At 41.4% G+C, this 15,150-nt stretch overlaps 1 protein-coding gene and 1 pseudogene across 1 annotated transcript; one reads left to right on the top strand and one right to left on the bottom strand.

Annotated features, from left to right (window-relative positions):
• The first annotated feature begins 915 nt into the window (after nt 1-915).
• On the top strand, nt 916-2,260 carry LOC147421940 (putative glutathione S-transferase parC). The gene is made up of 2 exons (XM_086503780.1): nt 916-1,264; nt 1,698-2,260. Exons 1-2 carry the CDS (start codon nt 941-943, stop codon nt 2,067-2,069), a joined length of 696 nt encoding a protein of 231 aa, XP_086359906.1. The 5' UTR covers nt 916-940; the 3' UTR covers nt 2,070-2,260.
• Nucleotides 2,261-2,929: 669 nt separating this feature from the next.
• The window catches only part of LOC147421941 (uncharacterized), a 31,199-nt pseudogene continuing 18,978 nt past the window's right edge, over nt 2,930-15,150 (bottom strand).

Below are 15,150 nucleotides of genomic sequence, written 5' to 3' on the forward strand. Positions count from 1 at the left end.
GAGACAATGGGGTGCTCTATAGGGTGCATCAACTCTTGACGAGAAGCGAGATCAAGAGTAAGGGGGCCAATAAAAATTTATTAAAAAAAAAAAAGAGTAAGGGGGCCAATTGTGCGAGAGAGTGCTTGACCAAATTAGTTGTTTGCATTTGGCTCTAGAGCACGCCGAAGCTGTGCCTCTTGGGCTGCAGTGTCACATCCATTTAAAAATAGTGAACCAATCATATACTACCAAGTGGTAGTGCCTCATGACTAATTGACACCACTTCTGTCAGGTGGGATCTACGGTCCCTATTAATTGGGGGCAACGGGATCGATTTTGCACCGTCCGATGACGGTTTAATCTTCAAGTGATCACCATGTGATCACAATTAAAGTGAACACCAAGTAAATTTGATGTGAACATCAAGTGACCGCCAAATGATCCCCATGTGAATCCCAATCGACATGTGATCACCTTGTGACCCCACCCATTACCAAGTGATTACAGTGTGACCCCGACTATCCCAAAGTGATTGCAGTGTGACCCCGTCCATCCCAAAGTGATCTCCAAGTGACCACCATGTGATCTCCACCCCGTCACTTTTGCTATATGATTTTATGTACACACCTCCATTTCAAGTGGAGCGCGATAGCTTAATGGGAGAATTGTGGCCTCCGATTGTGTAGGCGGTGGGTTCGAATCGTAGGGGCCAAAATCTTGACAATAAATGGACGGTCCACATCGTTCGAAGTTGCTGAACCGTAGATCCCACCTGACAAAGTGGTGTCAAATAGTCCCGTGGGTGGTCGTGCTCTCCTTTCTCATTTTGTAAGTCTCTATTACACAATCAGGGTAAGAAACTCCACAGAAGGGAAAATTGTGTAGAACCTTCCTTCTACCGACACATGATGAAGGCTTTATAAAGAAACACATGAAACGCAAGAGTGGGAGAGCGGAGATGAGCTCTGAGGAGAGTGTAAAGGTTATGAACACATGGGTCAGCATGTTCGGGCTGAGGGTGCTCATCGCCCTCAAGCACAAGGGCCTGCACTATGAGTACCAGGAAGAGGACCTCGCCAACAAGAGCCAGCTGCTGCTTGAGAGCAACCCCATCCACAAGAAAATACCTGTGCTCATTCACAATGGCAAGCCCATCTGCGAGTCCCTCATCATTGTGCAGTACATCGACGAGACATGGCTCTCTTCTGACAAGCCCATCCTGCCCAAGGACCCCTACAATCGTGCCATGGCGAGGTTCTGGGCCGACTATGTGGATAAGAAGGTAGCGCTCTCTCTCTCTCTCTCTCTCTCTCTCTCTCTCTCTCTCGGGATAGTTTCCCACGACGTTAAAAATTCTCTTCTTCTTCTCTTCTTCTCTCTCTCTCTCTCTCTCTCTCTCTCACTCTCTCTCTCACACACACACACACACACACACACACACACACACACACACACACACTCTGCGGTGAGTCCAAGCTTTCTGGCTCCACTAGGGTTTTGGAGCTTTTCTTATTGTTTGCCTGCTTCTGATTTAGGGTTTTAGCTTTTACCCCTATGGTGTCAGATGTTTACCTTTTAGTATCTACGCTACTTTACAAGCTGAATTGTGATCATGTTGCCGCTGCTGCTCTTCTCGAACAAAACGTGTGCTGAAAGGGTACATCATGAACTCTCGTGGATATGTCCTCATCAAGGAATGTTTTTTGTGAGTGCAGGTTTATGACGCAGGAATGCGAATAATCAGGAGCCCTGAAGGGGAGCTGCGAGAGCAGGCCAAGAAAGAGATGATAGAATATTTGACAACATTGGACGGAGCTTTACGAGATCTGTGTGGTGGCGGGCCTTATTTCGGAGGGTACAACATAGGCTTTGTGGATATTGCTCTGGCTCCTTTTCTCTGTTGGTTTGAGGCCTATGAGACAATGGGTGCATTCAAGCTTTTGGATGAGGGCCAATGCCCACATCTTTTCAAGTGGGCGAAGGATGTTCTACAGCACCCGAGCGTGAAAGAGGCCGTTAAGATCGCACCCTCTGATAAACTTGTGGACGTTGCAGGCATACTTAGACAAAAGGCTCTAGGCGCTTGAATAGCCTTTTGTCTTTCAAGCCTTTTGTCACTTCTGGGAATGAGGATATGCAGGACTACTTGCAGGAATGTGTAGACTACGTAATAAATCTATTAGATCGAACTTACTCTCTACATGAGTTTATATGTCAGTCCGAAGCAAATGCGATGTAATTTGAGCGTCACAACAACGAAACGATATGCTTTGCCGTATTGTGACTACGATGATGATGAGATGTTAAACCTCTCTAGCCAACTGTGATTTATCCACAAGACCACATAATGTGGCATTATTCAATTGAAAGAATCCCTCACTTCACCAAGGCACCCACACTTAGCATACTTATATATTAGGGAAATCCCTAGTGAAAGCTCTTTATCATAGCCATAGAAGACCATAAAATTTGTGAATATTTTGCCCTTTGAGATCAAAGAGGCAAGTACAAACATCAAGTGCGTGCAGAAGTGTCGTTGGTGAAGCAACCATAATACCTTGCAAATGCATTTGAAACTGAAGATTCAAAGCTTTCAGGTTGTGGTTATTGAGCACATAGGTTGCAATCATTGCAGTCCAAGCCACAACATCCCCATTTAGTAGTTTTCTCCAAGGGATCTACTTTAAAATATGTAATTGTAGCCCATGAGTTCATCAAGAGGGTTTTTCAATTTTAAGAAAGTTAGGTTTACATCGGTATAAAGGGGGTTAAAAAATCTTTTTTGAAAAAAAATCTATATTGTGTAAAGGAAGATGGGTCATTTAATTTATGAAAATATGTATGTGAAGAGAGGTCATTTAAATGTTGGTTAAACACAAGTGAGGGAGGATCCCCTAGCATAAGAAACGGTATCATAAGATATGTAGGCTAAAAGGGTCTTTTTATTTTATTTTTCCTTTGCAAACTTGCTACTTCTAATGCATGCCATGTTGAGATCCATCTCATTTGCTTAGCTTTTCTAGAAAAGATGAAGCGTCTTTTTTCTCTGCTACTTTTGCACATAGGCTGAAACCATAGTGTAATAAGACATAATATCTAGAGTAGGTATTTGAGTAAGCACGTGACTTGCTTTGTCTAACTTTTCATTAAGAGCATTACCTTTGATAAGTATAATCCACGAATATGACTTTGGTTGAGGAGTCTTTTCGGGCATTCTCCATGCTTTCACACTGTGCATCCACAACGACAAGATAGTTATTGCAAAAAATATTATGATGTAGCCTTTGCCTCTTGATGTGTTCATGAATGAGCATACCATTGAACAATGATTTGGATGTTACAAACTAGCGTAGGATAGAAGCCAAATTGGCAATACTTGGTTGGATTGCTAGCACATGCCGAAGGCTACATGGAGATAATGGGGATACATCTTGATTTTGCTCATACGAATGTATAACGATGGAAGATCAAATCGTTCGTCCAACAAAATTTTCTCTTTTTGTGAACCCACCAAGTCTTTGCCATTGCAACACAATCAGTCCTCTAGAGGTGGAAATCATGCGTGGAGCAACAGAACCAGAATTCCACCATGAATAAACTTGTATGATGTGTTTATATATGCTCTTTCTAGAAAAGATCCTTTATAATCGAGAGCTTGGTAGCAAACTTGTCGTTATAAAGATCTAAAAAACAACATTTGCTAAGAGTCTCTTTGGTGTAATTCATTAGAAGAGCTCTACTCAATAGAAAGTGGGGCATTACGTTATAAATAATGTCAAGGCTATAGTTTTTCTTTTACTCCACAAGGAAGTGCACATGGAAAGTTTATCAGGATGTCTCCAAAACACATTCCATCCAACTCTAGCTAGTGCTTTATGTAGGACTCTATGTTCTCAAATCTAAGAATGTCTTCCCGTATCTGAGAAACAAGCATATCAATTTGTTATGTGAGCATACCATGAGAGGAAATTTGAAGATTCAATGCCTTCAAATCTTAACTTCTAAAGAACCTCCATGAGGCTAGGTTACTGACTCGGTCATATAGTTTAAGCAGTGTGATGGTGGTATTGCATTGTGCAGACAAGTTACATAGAGACATTGCTTTGTAAGTTTGGACTTGAGGATGACAAACCTATTGCCACTCCCATGGAAACATGTTTGAAATTCAGTCTTCATGATGATGGTGATCCTACCGATGTCGCTCTCTACCAAACTGATGCTGGCTGCCCTATATATGTATTCGACACGGGGCAGAATATTTAGTGTGCAATTTCACAGGTCAACACATTCATGCATAGCCCAGGGTTTTAGCATTGGCAGGTTGTCAAGAGGATTTTTTGCTACTTGAGTGGTAGCTCTATGTACTAGAAACTACCTTTAATCACTCTGTGAGAATGACACTTAGTAGGCTAGTTTGGTATGTCTAAACACTACACAAAAATAGAGATAGATTATGATGAAATTTCATAATCTATCTCGATTATTGTATGGAGTTTAGAACAAGCCTACATATATTCCAAAGAGCTCAAACTCTTTTCTGTTTTTAATTTATGTAGACTCATTCTCAAATACTACACAAAATAGAAGGAACTCAAGCTCTTTTTTATTTGTAAAATATGTAGGTTTAGAGTCAAACATCAAATTACTACTTTTGATACTATCAAAGCACCAACAGTAGTTTTTTTTTTTCAAACAATCAAAACAATTTTTCTCTACCTTGCATAGCTTGGGGTTAGCCTTGCAGTTTGTGTGAAGGGAGTTGTAGTCTAGAGGCAAAAACTTCTACTTTTATAGCATGTATATATCGATCGATAAAGTATTGATTGATATACATATCGATCAATATGTAAGTAAGTATATGCAGATTTAAAAAAAGTTAACATGTCATTGAATAATATGGGTAAATGAATTATATGCACATTATCATGTATAAAATGTTTGTGATGAGTAACGCATCATGAAACCTAGTAGATTGCATTCCAAGTGGAAAATTGTGTAGATAATGCCCTTGGTGTACATCCCTCACTTCAAGATCATTGAAACCTACACTCATGGGCTAGCAGCCAATGTGAGGATAATGTGAAGGCTCCTAATGGTGCATTATTTCCTCTCCCAACCAACCGATGCTTGCATTCATGGGCTACCATCCATGTTGAAAGTGGTGAAGACCCAAATTCTTGGTTGCAACTTCTCCATACCAGTGCCCTCTTTTATATTCTTCCTAGCAATGTTTCTCAATGCTAGGACTTCAGAGATAGGGCTAGAGAGAGGTAGAAACATTGACATCATGCATGTAGAGAGAGAGGTAGAAACATGCACATCATGCATGTAGAGAGAGAGAGAGAGCCCATCTATGGTGCAGTCAATGTGAGACGGTGAAAGGCAGACAAAGAGCCACCAAGAGACGAAATCAAGAACCCATTAGAGTAGTTGAATAATTTTTTTCAACGCTAGCAAAAATATTTGCTTGCAAGAAGTTCCTAAAAAAGTGTGTTAAAACACTATCCACAAGTTCCTCATAAGAATTATCAAGGTGTTGGACGGGCGACTCACACACCCATGAAGTGCATGCAAACACTACCTAGATCAACATAATGTCAATTGAGGACACAGATGACATGATAGACACATGGAGGAAATCTCTTTAGCTTGTCAGGCTGAGACCATCCTACACATACAACACTCTAGAAGGCCAACTAAACCACAATCAAGAACCTCACTGCTCTCAACTACACCACCTAGCCACATACACACATACGGAAGGTAACTCACCTAATCATGCTAGATTCATACGAAACTTAAGGAACACCATCCCCTCACTAGGATACACCTGTCCCTAAGCTTCTACACTCAAAACCCTCACTCTAAACCCATCTGCGGAAAACGCGTAGGATGACAGAGCAGAATCTTGAAAGTGCCTGAAATTGAAATTTATGAGTACCTATGCGTAGCTTATGTCGCCACGATTCTATAGACTACTAGCACGCAAAAAACAGACATCGTTTGATACACTTACGACCACAAATAGCTCGTAGATGCGTTGGCGTGTGCGCTTCGTCTCACGTGGAATGCTTGGCGTTGTCGCGTAGCTCTCCTTGAGCCTACAACAATGGTGCAGTCGGATCTCCAATGTGTTGAGCGAGCCGGGCGTAGCGAGACGATGAAGCTCACGCTCACTCTCTTTCTCTCTCACACACAGTAGACAGTAGCGCTAAGTTTTGATTATGATTAAAAGTCTCCCTCTACAAAATGACCTAGGCACCTTATATACTAAGGCTACCTTAGGTTTAACCAAAAATGGGGTTGAATGGGTCAAATGGATTTGTATTTACAATCTGGAAGTGCCATTGCACCCCGGCTTCTGAAACTAGAATAACTACTCATTACAAATGACGTTTATAGCCATAACCCGCAGCATTTCATAACTCGCAAAAGATAAGACTTTGGTACGAAACTTGAGTTATGTTGTGTTGTTGACCCAACGGTCAACACATCCCCCTTCCGCATTCATGTCGTCCCCGACATGACCTGATTGTCGATGGCGATGTGGTCTTTGCTGTCGTTTTGGCTTCATCTGTTGCACTGCTTGTAACTTTGTCGAACCACAACAAGAACTATGATCCATTAGAGCGGACATCTATCATCATAACCATTCATCTTTTGAGATCCTCTGATTACTTTTATGTCTGCTCTTCTTCATTGGGGACTTCTTTGTTTCTATGCAATCATGTTGTTAGTGTTGTCTGCAGCTTTGTCATTGTAGGCCATTCTTCGACTCGCCATTGAGGAGAAGTATGCTATGATCTGAAATTGGTGCTCCAATTCATTTGTCAATTGATTTGAGTAGCATTTTCTTATTGTTGATGTAGAAGGAATATGTACAAGAGGATGGTGATAGGTGTCTTTAGATTAGGGTCTAAAACTTGGATGACCAAAGGGAAAAAACCCGGTGGGGAAAAAATGCCTTTGGTATATGCTCTTATTGGAGTTGAGCAGTTGAACGTGAAGTACATGTTCATGAAAGGTGAGTGCTTGGGTGAAACACGGAAAGAGTGCCTGATGCAAGTGCCAATTATGGGACACTCTATATGCATATGAGAAATTTGTCAACAAAAGCATGCAATGCGAAAGAAGGAGATGATGGGTGTTTCGAGGAATAAATGTAGCGCATGTGACATCAAAAGATGTCTCAATAGCTTCCACCTTTCTAAGAAGGGTTTTCGATGTAGAAGTTTCTCCACTCGTATCTCACTGTGCTCAGTACGTGAGTGTCTTTTGGACCTTCTCCTTCACTTCACCTGACTTAAGTACTTAGACTTCAACTCTTTTGCTCACTTATACCAGCATGAGCGACACAACGTAAATATGCTCAACTCTTCCAGCTTGAGCAGTACCTAGAATAGCTAAGACGCTTAGACCACAGAGAATATTACTTGAAGCTTTGGGACTAACACCTCACTCATTTTGTGGCTTAGCTACTCGACTTTGACTTGTATGACTTGTCGGTTGCATGTTGACACTGCTTTGTGACAAGTTCTTCGGCTGTTGTAGGGGCTGTTGAGACATACTTCGTGAAGTTTCATCGTTTCCTTGTACCTTCTTCTCTTTGTAGTGCTCAGGCCTCTCGTCAGTCTTTTCTTCATGTGGATTATGGATTTCTTTATTTTTTCTTAATAATAAACAAAGAAAATCTATAAAAAACTTAACAAAAGAAAAATCATTCAAATAGAAATCTAACTGCTATGTATACTATACACATGTCCCTAGGGGCTCATATATGGACTTTGCCCCCATACTCCTCTGTAACACTACTATGAGGGCATATACTCTAAATTTCGTCAAAAAATTATCACAATAAAACGCAAAAATTCAATGCCTCTCACAAAACATTGCCCTATAATAGTCATAATGTTAGGTCCACATTCAGAATGCCTCCCCCCTTCCTATTTGGAGTCATCCTTTACGACAGGGTATCACAAAGGGTATGTGTTGTGCTTGGGCAATTAAAAGTTGTGCCTATGCAAGCCTTGTAATGTAGCCCTATTATGCATACACAGTCAATGCATGGAAAAGATTTATGTTGTGCAAGATGTGGGTATAAGCAATTTTCTTATTGGCATTTTTTGGCGAGGCTTCCTATTCTAAGCAATGTAATGGTCTTTGAAGCTCCTGTATCGTTGCTTGATTGAAGCGACTTGCTCTCTTCTAACTGTACTGTAATCGTAGGAAGAATTGTAAGAATTCAAGCGGCGATGCACTGACAGCAGTTTTGTTGTTCTTCTTTGGGACCTATTTCTTTGCGATTATTGGTTGTTTTGTTGCTGGCTCTCGTTTGGGAACCCATACTTGCCCGTGCTTCGTTTGTGTTTGAAGAGACTTCTTTGGGATCCACCTTTTTGTTGTGTGAGTTGACAGTGGTCTTTGCTTCAGCCCTTGTACGCTTGGTTGGGGACGGGATTTAGGCTTTGAAAGTTGATACCGTGGTTGTTTTGGAATCCAAATGAATTCTTGACTTTTTTGTGCTTGAATCAACTTCTTTGGAGCCCAAACCTGAGTTGTGAAAGCTTGTGACTTTGTGATATTCTTACCCGTTCGTGCACGCTTTCTTTGTTTTTGTTTTGGTGTTGGATCTTGTGATTTGTCATTAGAGATCTTTGTCTTCTTGATCCATATCTGTTTTTGGCTTATCTGGCTTTTTGGTATCCAGATTTGTCGAGTTTTTTGGTTTTGACTTTTTGTCCTGTTCTTTTGACCTGTCATGGTTGTTGCTGAAGGGGTTGGTGATAGTGATGGACTGAGTTGATGATAGGGGATGTCGTAAGATTCATCACTATCGCTACTATCCTGAGCAAGGTTGACTTCTTGTACTTTCCCTTGATTTTTTGGTTGGTAGTGGAAAGTTACTGTCTGTTTGCTCGTGGGTGGTAGTTTCTTGGAGGACTTTTCTAGCCCATTGATTAGAGCATTGTTAGCTCGTTGCTCTGGTTGTATTCCTCCTAGCTGAGTCTTTGCATCCTTATTAGGATCCATGTACGAGGATGCTTGTGGTGGTTGTGTCTTCATCGAGGACTTTGGAATCCACTTTTGATGCATGTAGCAATGACATTGATTCCCGGGTCGTTGATCTTCTGGAAGCTCGAAGTGTTCTACAGAGTCATAGAACTCGTCGTCTTCTTCATCTTTTGATTCTCCACATTTCTTTGTTTGCTCCTTATTTCGAGAGCTTGTTGATGTTTGGTTCTCTTCATTTTCCTGGATTACACTCACTGCAAAATAAGGAACGACATCATAGCCATTTTCATCACAAAACTTTGTTGTGGGAGCATCCTCCACGGCGCACACGTCAAGAGTAGCGAAGATGTGTTCCCATCCAAAAGGCTCTAATTCTTCTTCAGGAAATGGTTCTACGATATAGTCGCTATCCTCTATAACCTGCTCTAGGATACATTCCTCACGTTTCAAGCTACCACATTGTGAAGCTCCACACATCCACAGTTCTTTAGGCTTACCTAACCAAGCTGGAAGTTCTGATCCTGCTACTGTGGCGGAATCAAACTCCTCAATCGGTGTTCTCGTCACATCCTTATAGCTATGGTCCCTCAAGTTTATCTTTGTTATGGTTTCCATATGTCTCAGGTATATATGGTCATAACCCCAATCTTGGACCATTTTCAATTGTCGCATGAATGGTCCTCCCAGAATGATGTGATAGTTGTTCTTCTTGCCAAAGTCAACAACAGCAAAAGTGTGTTCATATTCAATGCCACAAGAAGTAACAAGTACTTTTTCTAGCAGCCTAGGGGCTTTTCCTTGTGTCCGTCTACAAGATGCAGGGTCATTCATGTGGATATCAAGGCAGGTTTTCCCCATTTTTTCCAAACCTCTTTGGTTGCAATGGCCACACCAGCTCCACTGTCAAGGATTGCCATGGTTTTTACATTATTGAATTCCACAGGAAGGGTGGTGTTTCCATCTTCTCCCTCGTAATACTCGCCTACCTTGTTTAATGGCACTGGCCTAGTATTTAGTTGAGGCATTTCAAGCTCTTTGATGCCTTCCTCGATTTGAGTCATTGGGGTTTTTACACCAAATTTCTCTAGACATTTACCCACATTAGCCCACATGTTTGGTCTTATTCTGAGCAACTCGGCTAACATTATTGTACATGTGGCTGGGGTAGATAGAATATCTACTAGCCCCTTTGAATCGATGGCCTTGTTGGGAGAAGTCTCTGTGATGGGACTGCAACCATATCTGACTTGGTCTCATACTCTCCCATGTAGGACGGTAGTGTTCTTAGCGAATGGGGTTGACTATCCATAGATTGTACAGATCCTTTGTCGCCCCAATACGATCGCACGTCTAGATTCGTTTGAGATCCAATCTCAAATTCCTCTATTGGTGGTAGAAACACTCCTCGTTCATCACCAGTCTTGTCTACTCGTCTTCTTAGGTCATCGGCTTCATTGGCCTCTCTGACTTGTTTCCACAATTCGTCAAGACCATCTATCTCTTTACAATCCTTAGGTATAGCTTGGTGAAATCCCTCGGAAGAGTTATCCGTGGTATTCAGTACTATCCTTGGTTCTAATGCTGGGTCTTTGAGGTTTGGTCTGTGCTTATGACTAGAATCTGTCTCTTTTAGTTCCCGGTTTGGTGGGATTACTTGTGTAGGCATGACACGGATCACGTCCTCAGGTTTTGCAACTGGTGGTTCTAGTAAAGCTTAGGCTATTTGAATCATTTTCTGACACATTTCAAACCTTTGCTTTTCTAGTTCCGCATTGGGATATGTCATCCACATGTGTTCTTGGGTTTGGTTGTTTTTGAGCCTCACATCATAGGCTTTCAAGAGGGTATCTAATATCTCATTAACCTTCTCTGCCAACACAGATCCTCCTGAACTAGCACTTCTCGGTTTCTCATCCGTGGATGGTTCTTCCAGAGGTTTAACCATCTGTGTAAGAGAAGGTGCCTCCTTTTCCTCATGTTCTTTTATCTTCTTTTCAACTTCGGTAAGCTTCTCAGCTAGGGATTTTTGCTCTCGTTCCCTGCGTGCTTTCATCCTAGTCTTTCTAGCTTTCCAACTATTTCGTTTGCTCTTGGTTTTTTGACTAGGTGCGTTTGTCTTTGGTCCATCATCTGTCTTTGGACTCGTGTCACTTTCCGTGTTCTTTGTCTCTGGATTCTCATCAGCTTTCTTTTGATCTTGTGCTCTCGTAACCACTTGAACTGGTACGACATTTCATTTTCTGAGCTACTAGGTAGTTGAACAATCCTTGATACATTTGTCGTGATTTTCTTGATTTGGTTTGGTTTTTTCGGGCAATCGGGGATCAAGTGAGTGATGCCACACTCAAGACAATAGGCATTTACTTCAATGATCTCCGTATGAGGACATTGTTTGACCAAGTGGTTGTCACGACTTTTGTGACAATCTGTCTCTGGTTGAGGAGATTCTTTTAGTATTTCCTCTTGGCTATAAGCAAGCTTTGACCTAGATAAGCCGCTATTTGCAATGAATCGCAATGTCCTTTCGTCCATTTCATACCTTCTTTTTTTCGACTGAAACCCAGGAGGTGGAGGTTGTACCGGCCTCACCACTCCATGTGTTTCTCTCACATTTTGTTGCTCCGAAGGGTAGTACTCACTTTGGTTGCTATACCACATTGTAGCTGGTACTGGCGTTGGTTTATTTGATGCTTCCATCATTGGCATGTATCTCATGTCTACTGGAATTCTAGCACCTGGCAGCGGAGGTTGTTGTCCTAAGACAATATGTGGCCTTAGAACTCCTACTGGTCCTGGCGCATTCCCCGTAATGTATCTAGGTGGAGTAGGTGCTTCTGGAACAGGTTGTACATACCTCTCCCTAACATTTTCCATGCTGTAATAGCACTCTTCCTCCGTATGGTTCGTCCATTTTCTCTCAATGTCACACCACTTTGGCTCTCCCGAATCAGACCTTACAAGAGGAATCAAACTCTTGACCAAGTCGTCGATAAGCTTTTCTTGATCAATAGGTGCCGTTGGCTTGTCAATGGACTCACTTATTTGTGAAAAACTGTGCTGAGAGGATGTGTCATCTCCTTGAGTCTTTAAGTCCTTTTCTTTGTATGCCTCACAGTTATCCACTAGATAAAGAGCTTCTTTGATCAACTCGTTTAGCGTCATCCTCCTTATCATATGCAGATCCTTCTGAAGGACCGCATGTCCCATTCCCTGGATAAAGATCAGCATCAGTCATGCTTGCGTAGGTAATTCCGCTCTCAGACAGAGCTTAACATATTTCTTGAGTTGTAATGATGCTTTGCGTACTGATTCATTCTCTTTCTGTTTGAATCTATGGATTTGCGAGACCGTGTTGTGAGCAATGCCTTTTGGCGAGAATTCTTCAATAAAATATTCAAACAGCTCATCTAGGGTCTCAAATCCCATTTTTCCACCGAGTCGAACCATGTAGTTGCATCATCTTCTAGAGTCAATCCAAATCCCACAAACTATGTCGCAAAATCTGAAACTTCCTCTGCTCTAATCACTCTTCTAAAAGCCGTTACGTGATCTCTCGGATCTTTATCTCCAAAGCATTTTCTGTTTAACCATTTCTGGACTTGGGATGGTCTAACTCGTCGATTGTCTACAAGTCTAACCAGAGACTCTCCCAATCCTTCTCTCGTTATCGCTCTTGAAGGGAATCCTGGTGGCTCTCTTCTTGGAATTCCTATAGGAATTCCTATAGGAATTCTCGTGTCTGGTGGAGGCATTTGTGGTCCTTCATTGACCAAATATCCACCTCTTTCTAGTACAGTCTGTGAATTTGTGCTTTCTACAACTCTGTATTCTCGTCCATACTTGTCGGCAACTATAGATCTCCATTGACAGTCGACTCCATATGTGTAGACATATAAGAGCTTGTAATCCGTTATCTCTTCTAGGTATGGATCTGAGCACCTATAAAGATTGACCTCATTGTCATCAATGTATCTATATAGTCCTTCACTCTCATGACCAATCATCCAAACTCTCTCAACAAGATGGATCTTTATCAATTGCAAGTTTGGAAGATCCATTGTGGGAGGATATTCCTCTATCGTCGGGATCTCCAAGCTTATGTAAGCTGCGTTTGAATCTAGGGTAGACATGATTTCTCGGCTTAAGAGCTTTTGCTTGGTTCAAGTAGACTTAGTCCACTGTGTTCAAGTGCTTTGGTTAGGGAAAAGTCAAAACTATGTCCAAAACTGCAACCGTTTCGTCACAATTCTCGCAAATTGTCGCTTTTAGACACCCCTAACTTGCGGATGCATTTTGAGGCCTTAAACGATGTTTTTTTCAAAGTTGAACTAAACGGTTTCCGAAGACATTCATTTAGTTCAGGTTTTGCTATAAGATCTATAGAGTCTCTCTCAGGCTACGTTTTGATATAAAAACTTTTTCAATCCGATACCGTTTGTGAAAGTTATGGCCAAAACAATGAAATGCAGTTTAGACTGGTCAAAATGAGTCCAAATTCAATTTTAAAAGAAGAATTGGGATCTCTGTGACACTGCGAACACTCCTGTATGGTCAAAAGTACAGTTGGACCCTAAAATTGGCCTAGAGACATCCTACGCATAGGATGTGTATATGCTCAGAATTTAACAAAATTTGGTCCAAAGACTCCCCTTGAGTCTAGCAACACAATGGTATGCTCAGAATTTCATTTGGACCTAGAAATTTCCTTGAGACATCCTACGCGTAGGATGTCTTTTTGCTCAGAATGACTTGAAATTTTCACCCCAGCTTCTCCTTGATGTCCTGATCACAGCGGTGTGCTCATATGTTGATTTGGAGTCCTAAATCAAGCTGGAAACATCCTACGCGTAGGATGTCTTTTTTCTCTAGTTCAGCTCAAACTTGCATGGTAGCTTCCCTTTGATGTGCTTAACTCACAACTATTTTTACTTTTTGATCCTGACACCTATAGGTTGGTCAAATGATCAAGAATCTGTTCCAAAAGCATGATGTCTGTTCTGATGAATTCCTAAGTCAAATCAACTCCAAATTGGACCAAATTTGACTAGGAGGCTTGCCTAAGGCTATACAACACCCTGCTATGTCCACAGTTTGAATTTGACCTCTAAATTATGCCTTAGACATCCTACGCGTAGGATGTCTAACTGCTCAGAATTGCCCCAAATTTGAACCACAGACTCTCCTTAAGGTTCTGATCACTGTGGTATGCTCAGAGGTTGATTTGGACTGCTAAATCATGGTGAATACATCCTACGCGTAGGATGTCTAACTGCTCAGATTTTGTCCCAAACTTGAGCAACAACTTTCCCTTGTATGCTTAGATTTGAGTTTGGATGTCAAAAGACCCCAAAACTAGCTATCCTTGCCTTTTTCAGTCAAAAATGCTAAATTCTGTTCAATCTTCACTATCACTGACCCAAATGAGATGAAATTGATCACATGCACTCAATAAAACATTTAGAACATGCCTATGGAGTCATCCTATGGTTTGGTCTCAAAATTAGGCCTTGGACACAATTTGGGTAGGATGTCTGGCAATTCTCGTCTTTTGGCTTTGATCTATCAAAATTTGGTCTAATTCCACTTTCCAGGTGAAAATAGGGTAAAACCTACCTTCTGAACACACTGGTCAACTCAGAATTTCAAAATTTTTCACCAGATCACCCTGTAGTTATCCTACGTGTAGGATGTCTACTGCTGATTTTTTGAGACTGAAGGGTCCCTGATGCTTCCTTATGCTCTCAGCAAGTGCAAGTATGCTTCACAATTGCAAAAACATGCAAAAATCACTCAATTAAGCCTTTGCTGAAATTTAACGTTTTCTGACTCCGCCTTTTGGCTTTTGGTCAACAAAAATAGGGAAAAACACCCAAGTCAATATGTTACTAGGCTAAAACCTACCCTTTGAACCCACTCGTGCAGTCAGAATTTTCAAATTTGGTCTCCAGAACCCCCTTGAGACATCCTACGTGTAGGATGTCTATGTTTACAGAATTGCAGGTTTTCTTCACAGAACCCTTGCAAATGCTCTTTTATATGCACAGCATCAGTCAGTCATACAAAAATATCCACAAAAGCTTGTTTAATGCATTTTTACCCTCAAAAGCACACTTTTCCGTGATTTCAAATGCAATCAAGCACTTTAGCAAATAATTC

The sequence above is a fragment of the Adiantum capillus-veneris genome, chromosome 27, assembly GCF_014529385.1.
Source record: "Adiantum capillus-veneris isolate H3 chromosome 27, ASM1452938v2, whole genome shotgun sequence".
In the NCBI taxonomy this organism is placed as follows: domain Eukaryota; kingdom Viridiplantae; phylum Streptophyta; class Polypodiopsida; order Polypodiales; family Pteridaceae; genus Adiantum; species Adiantum capillus-veneris.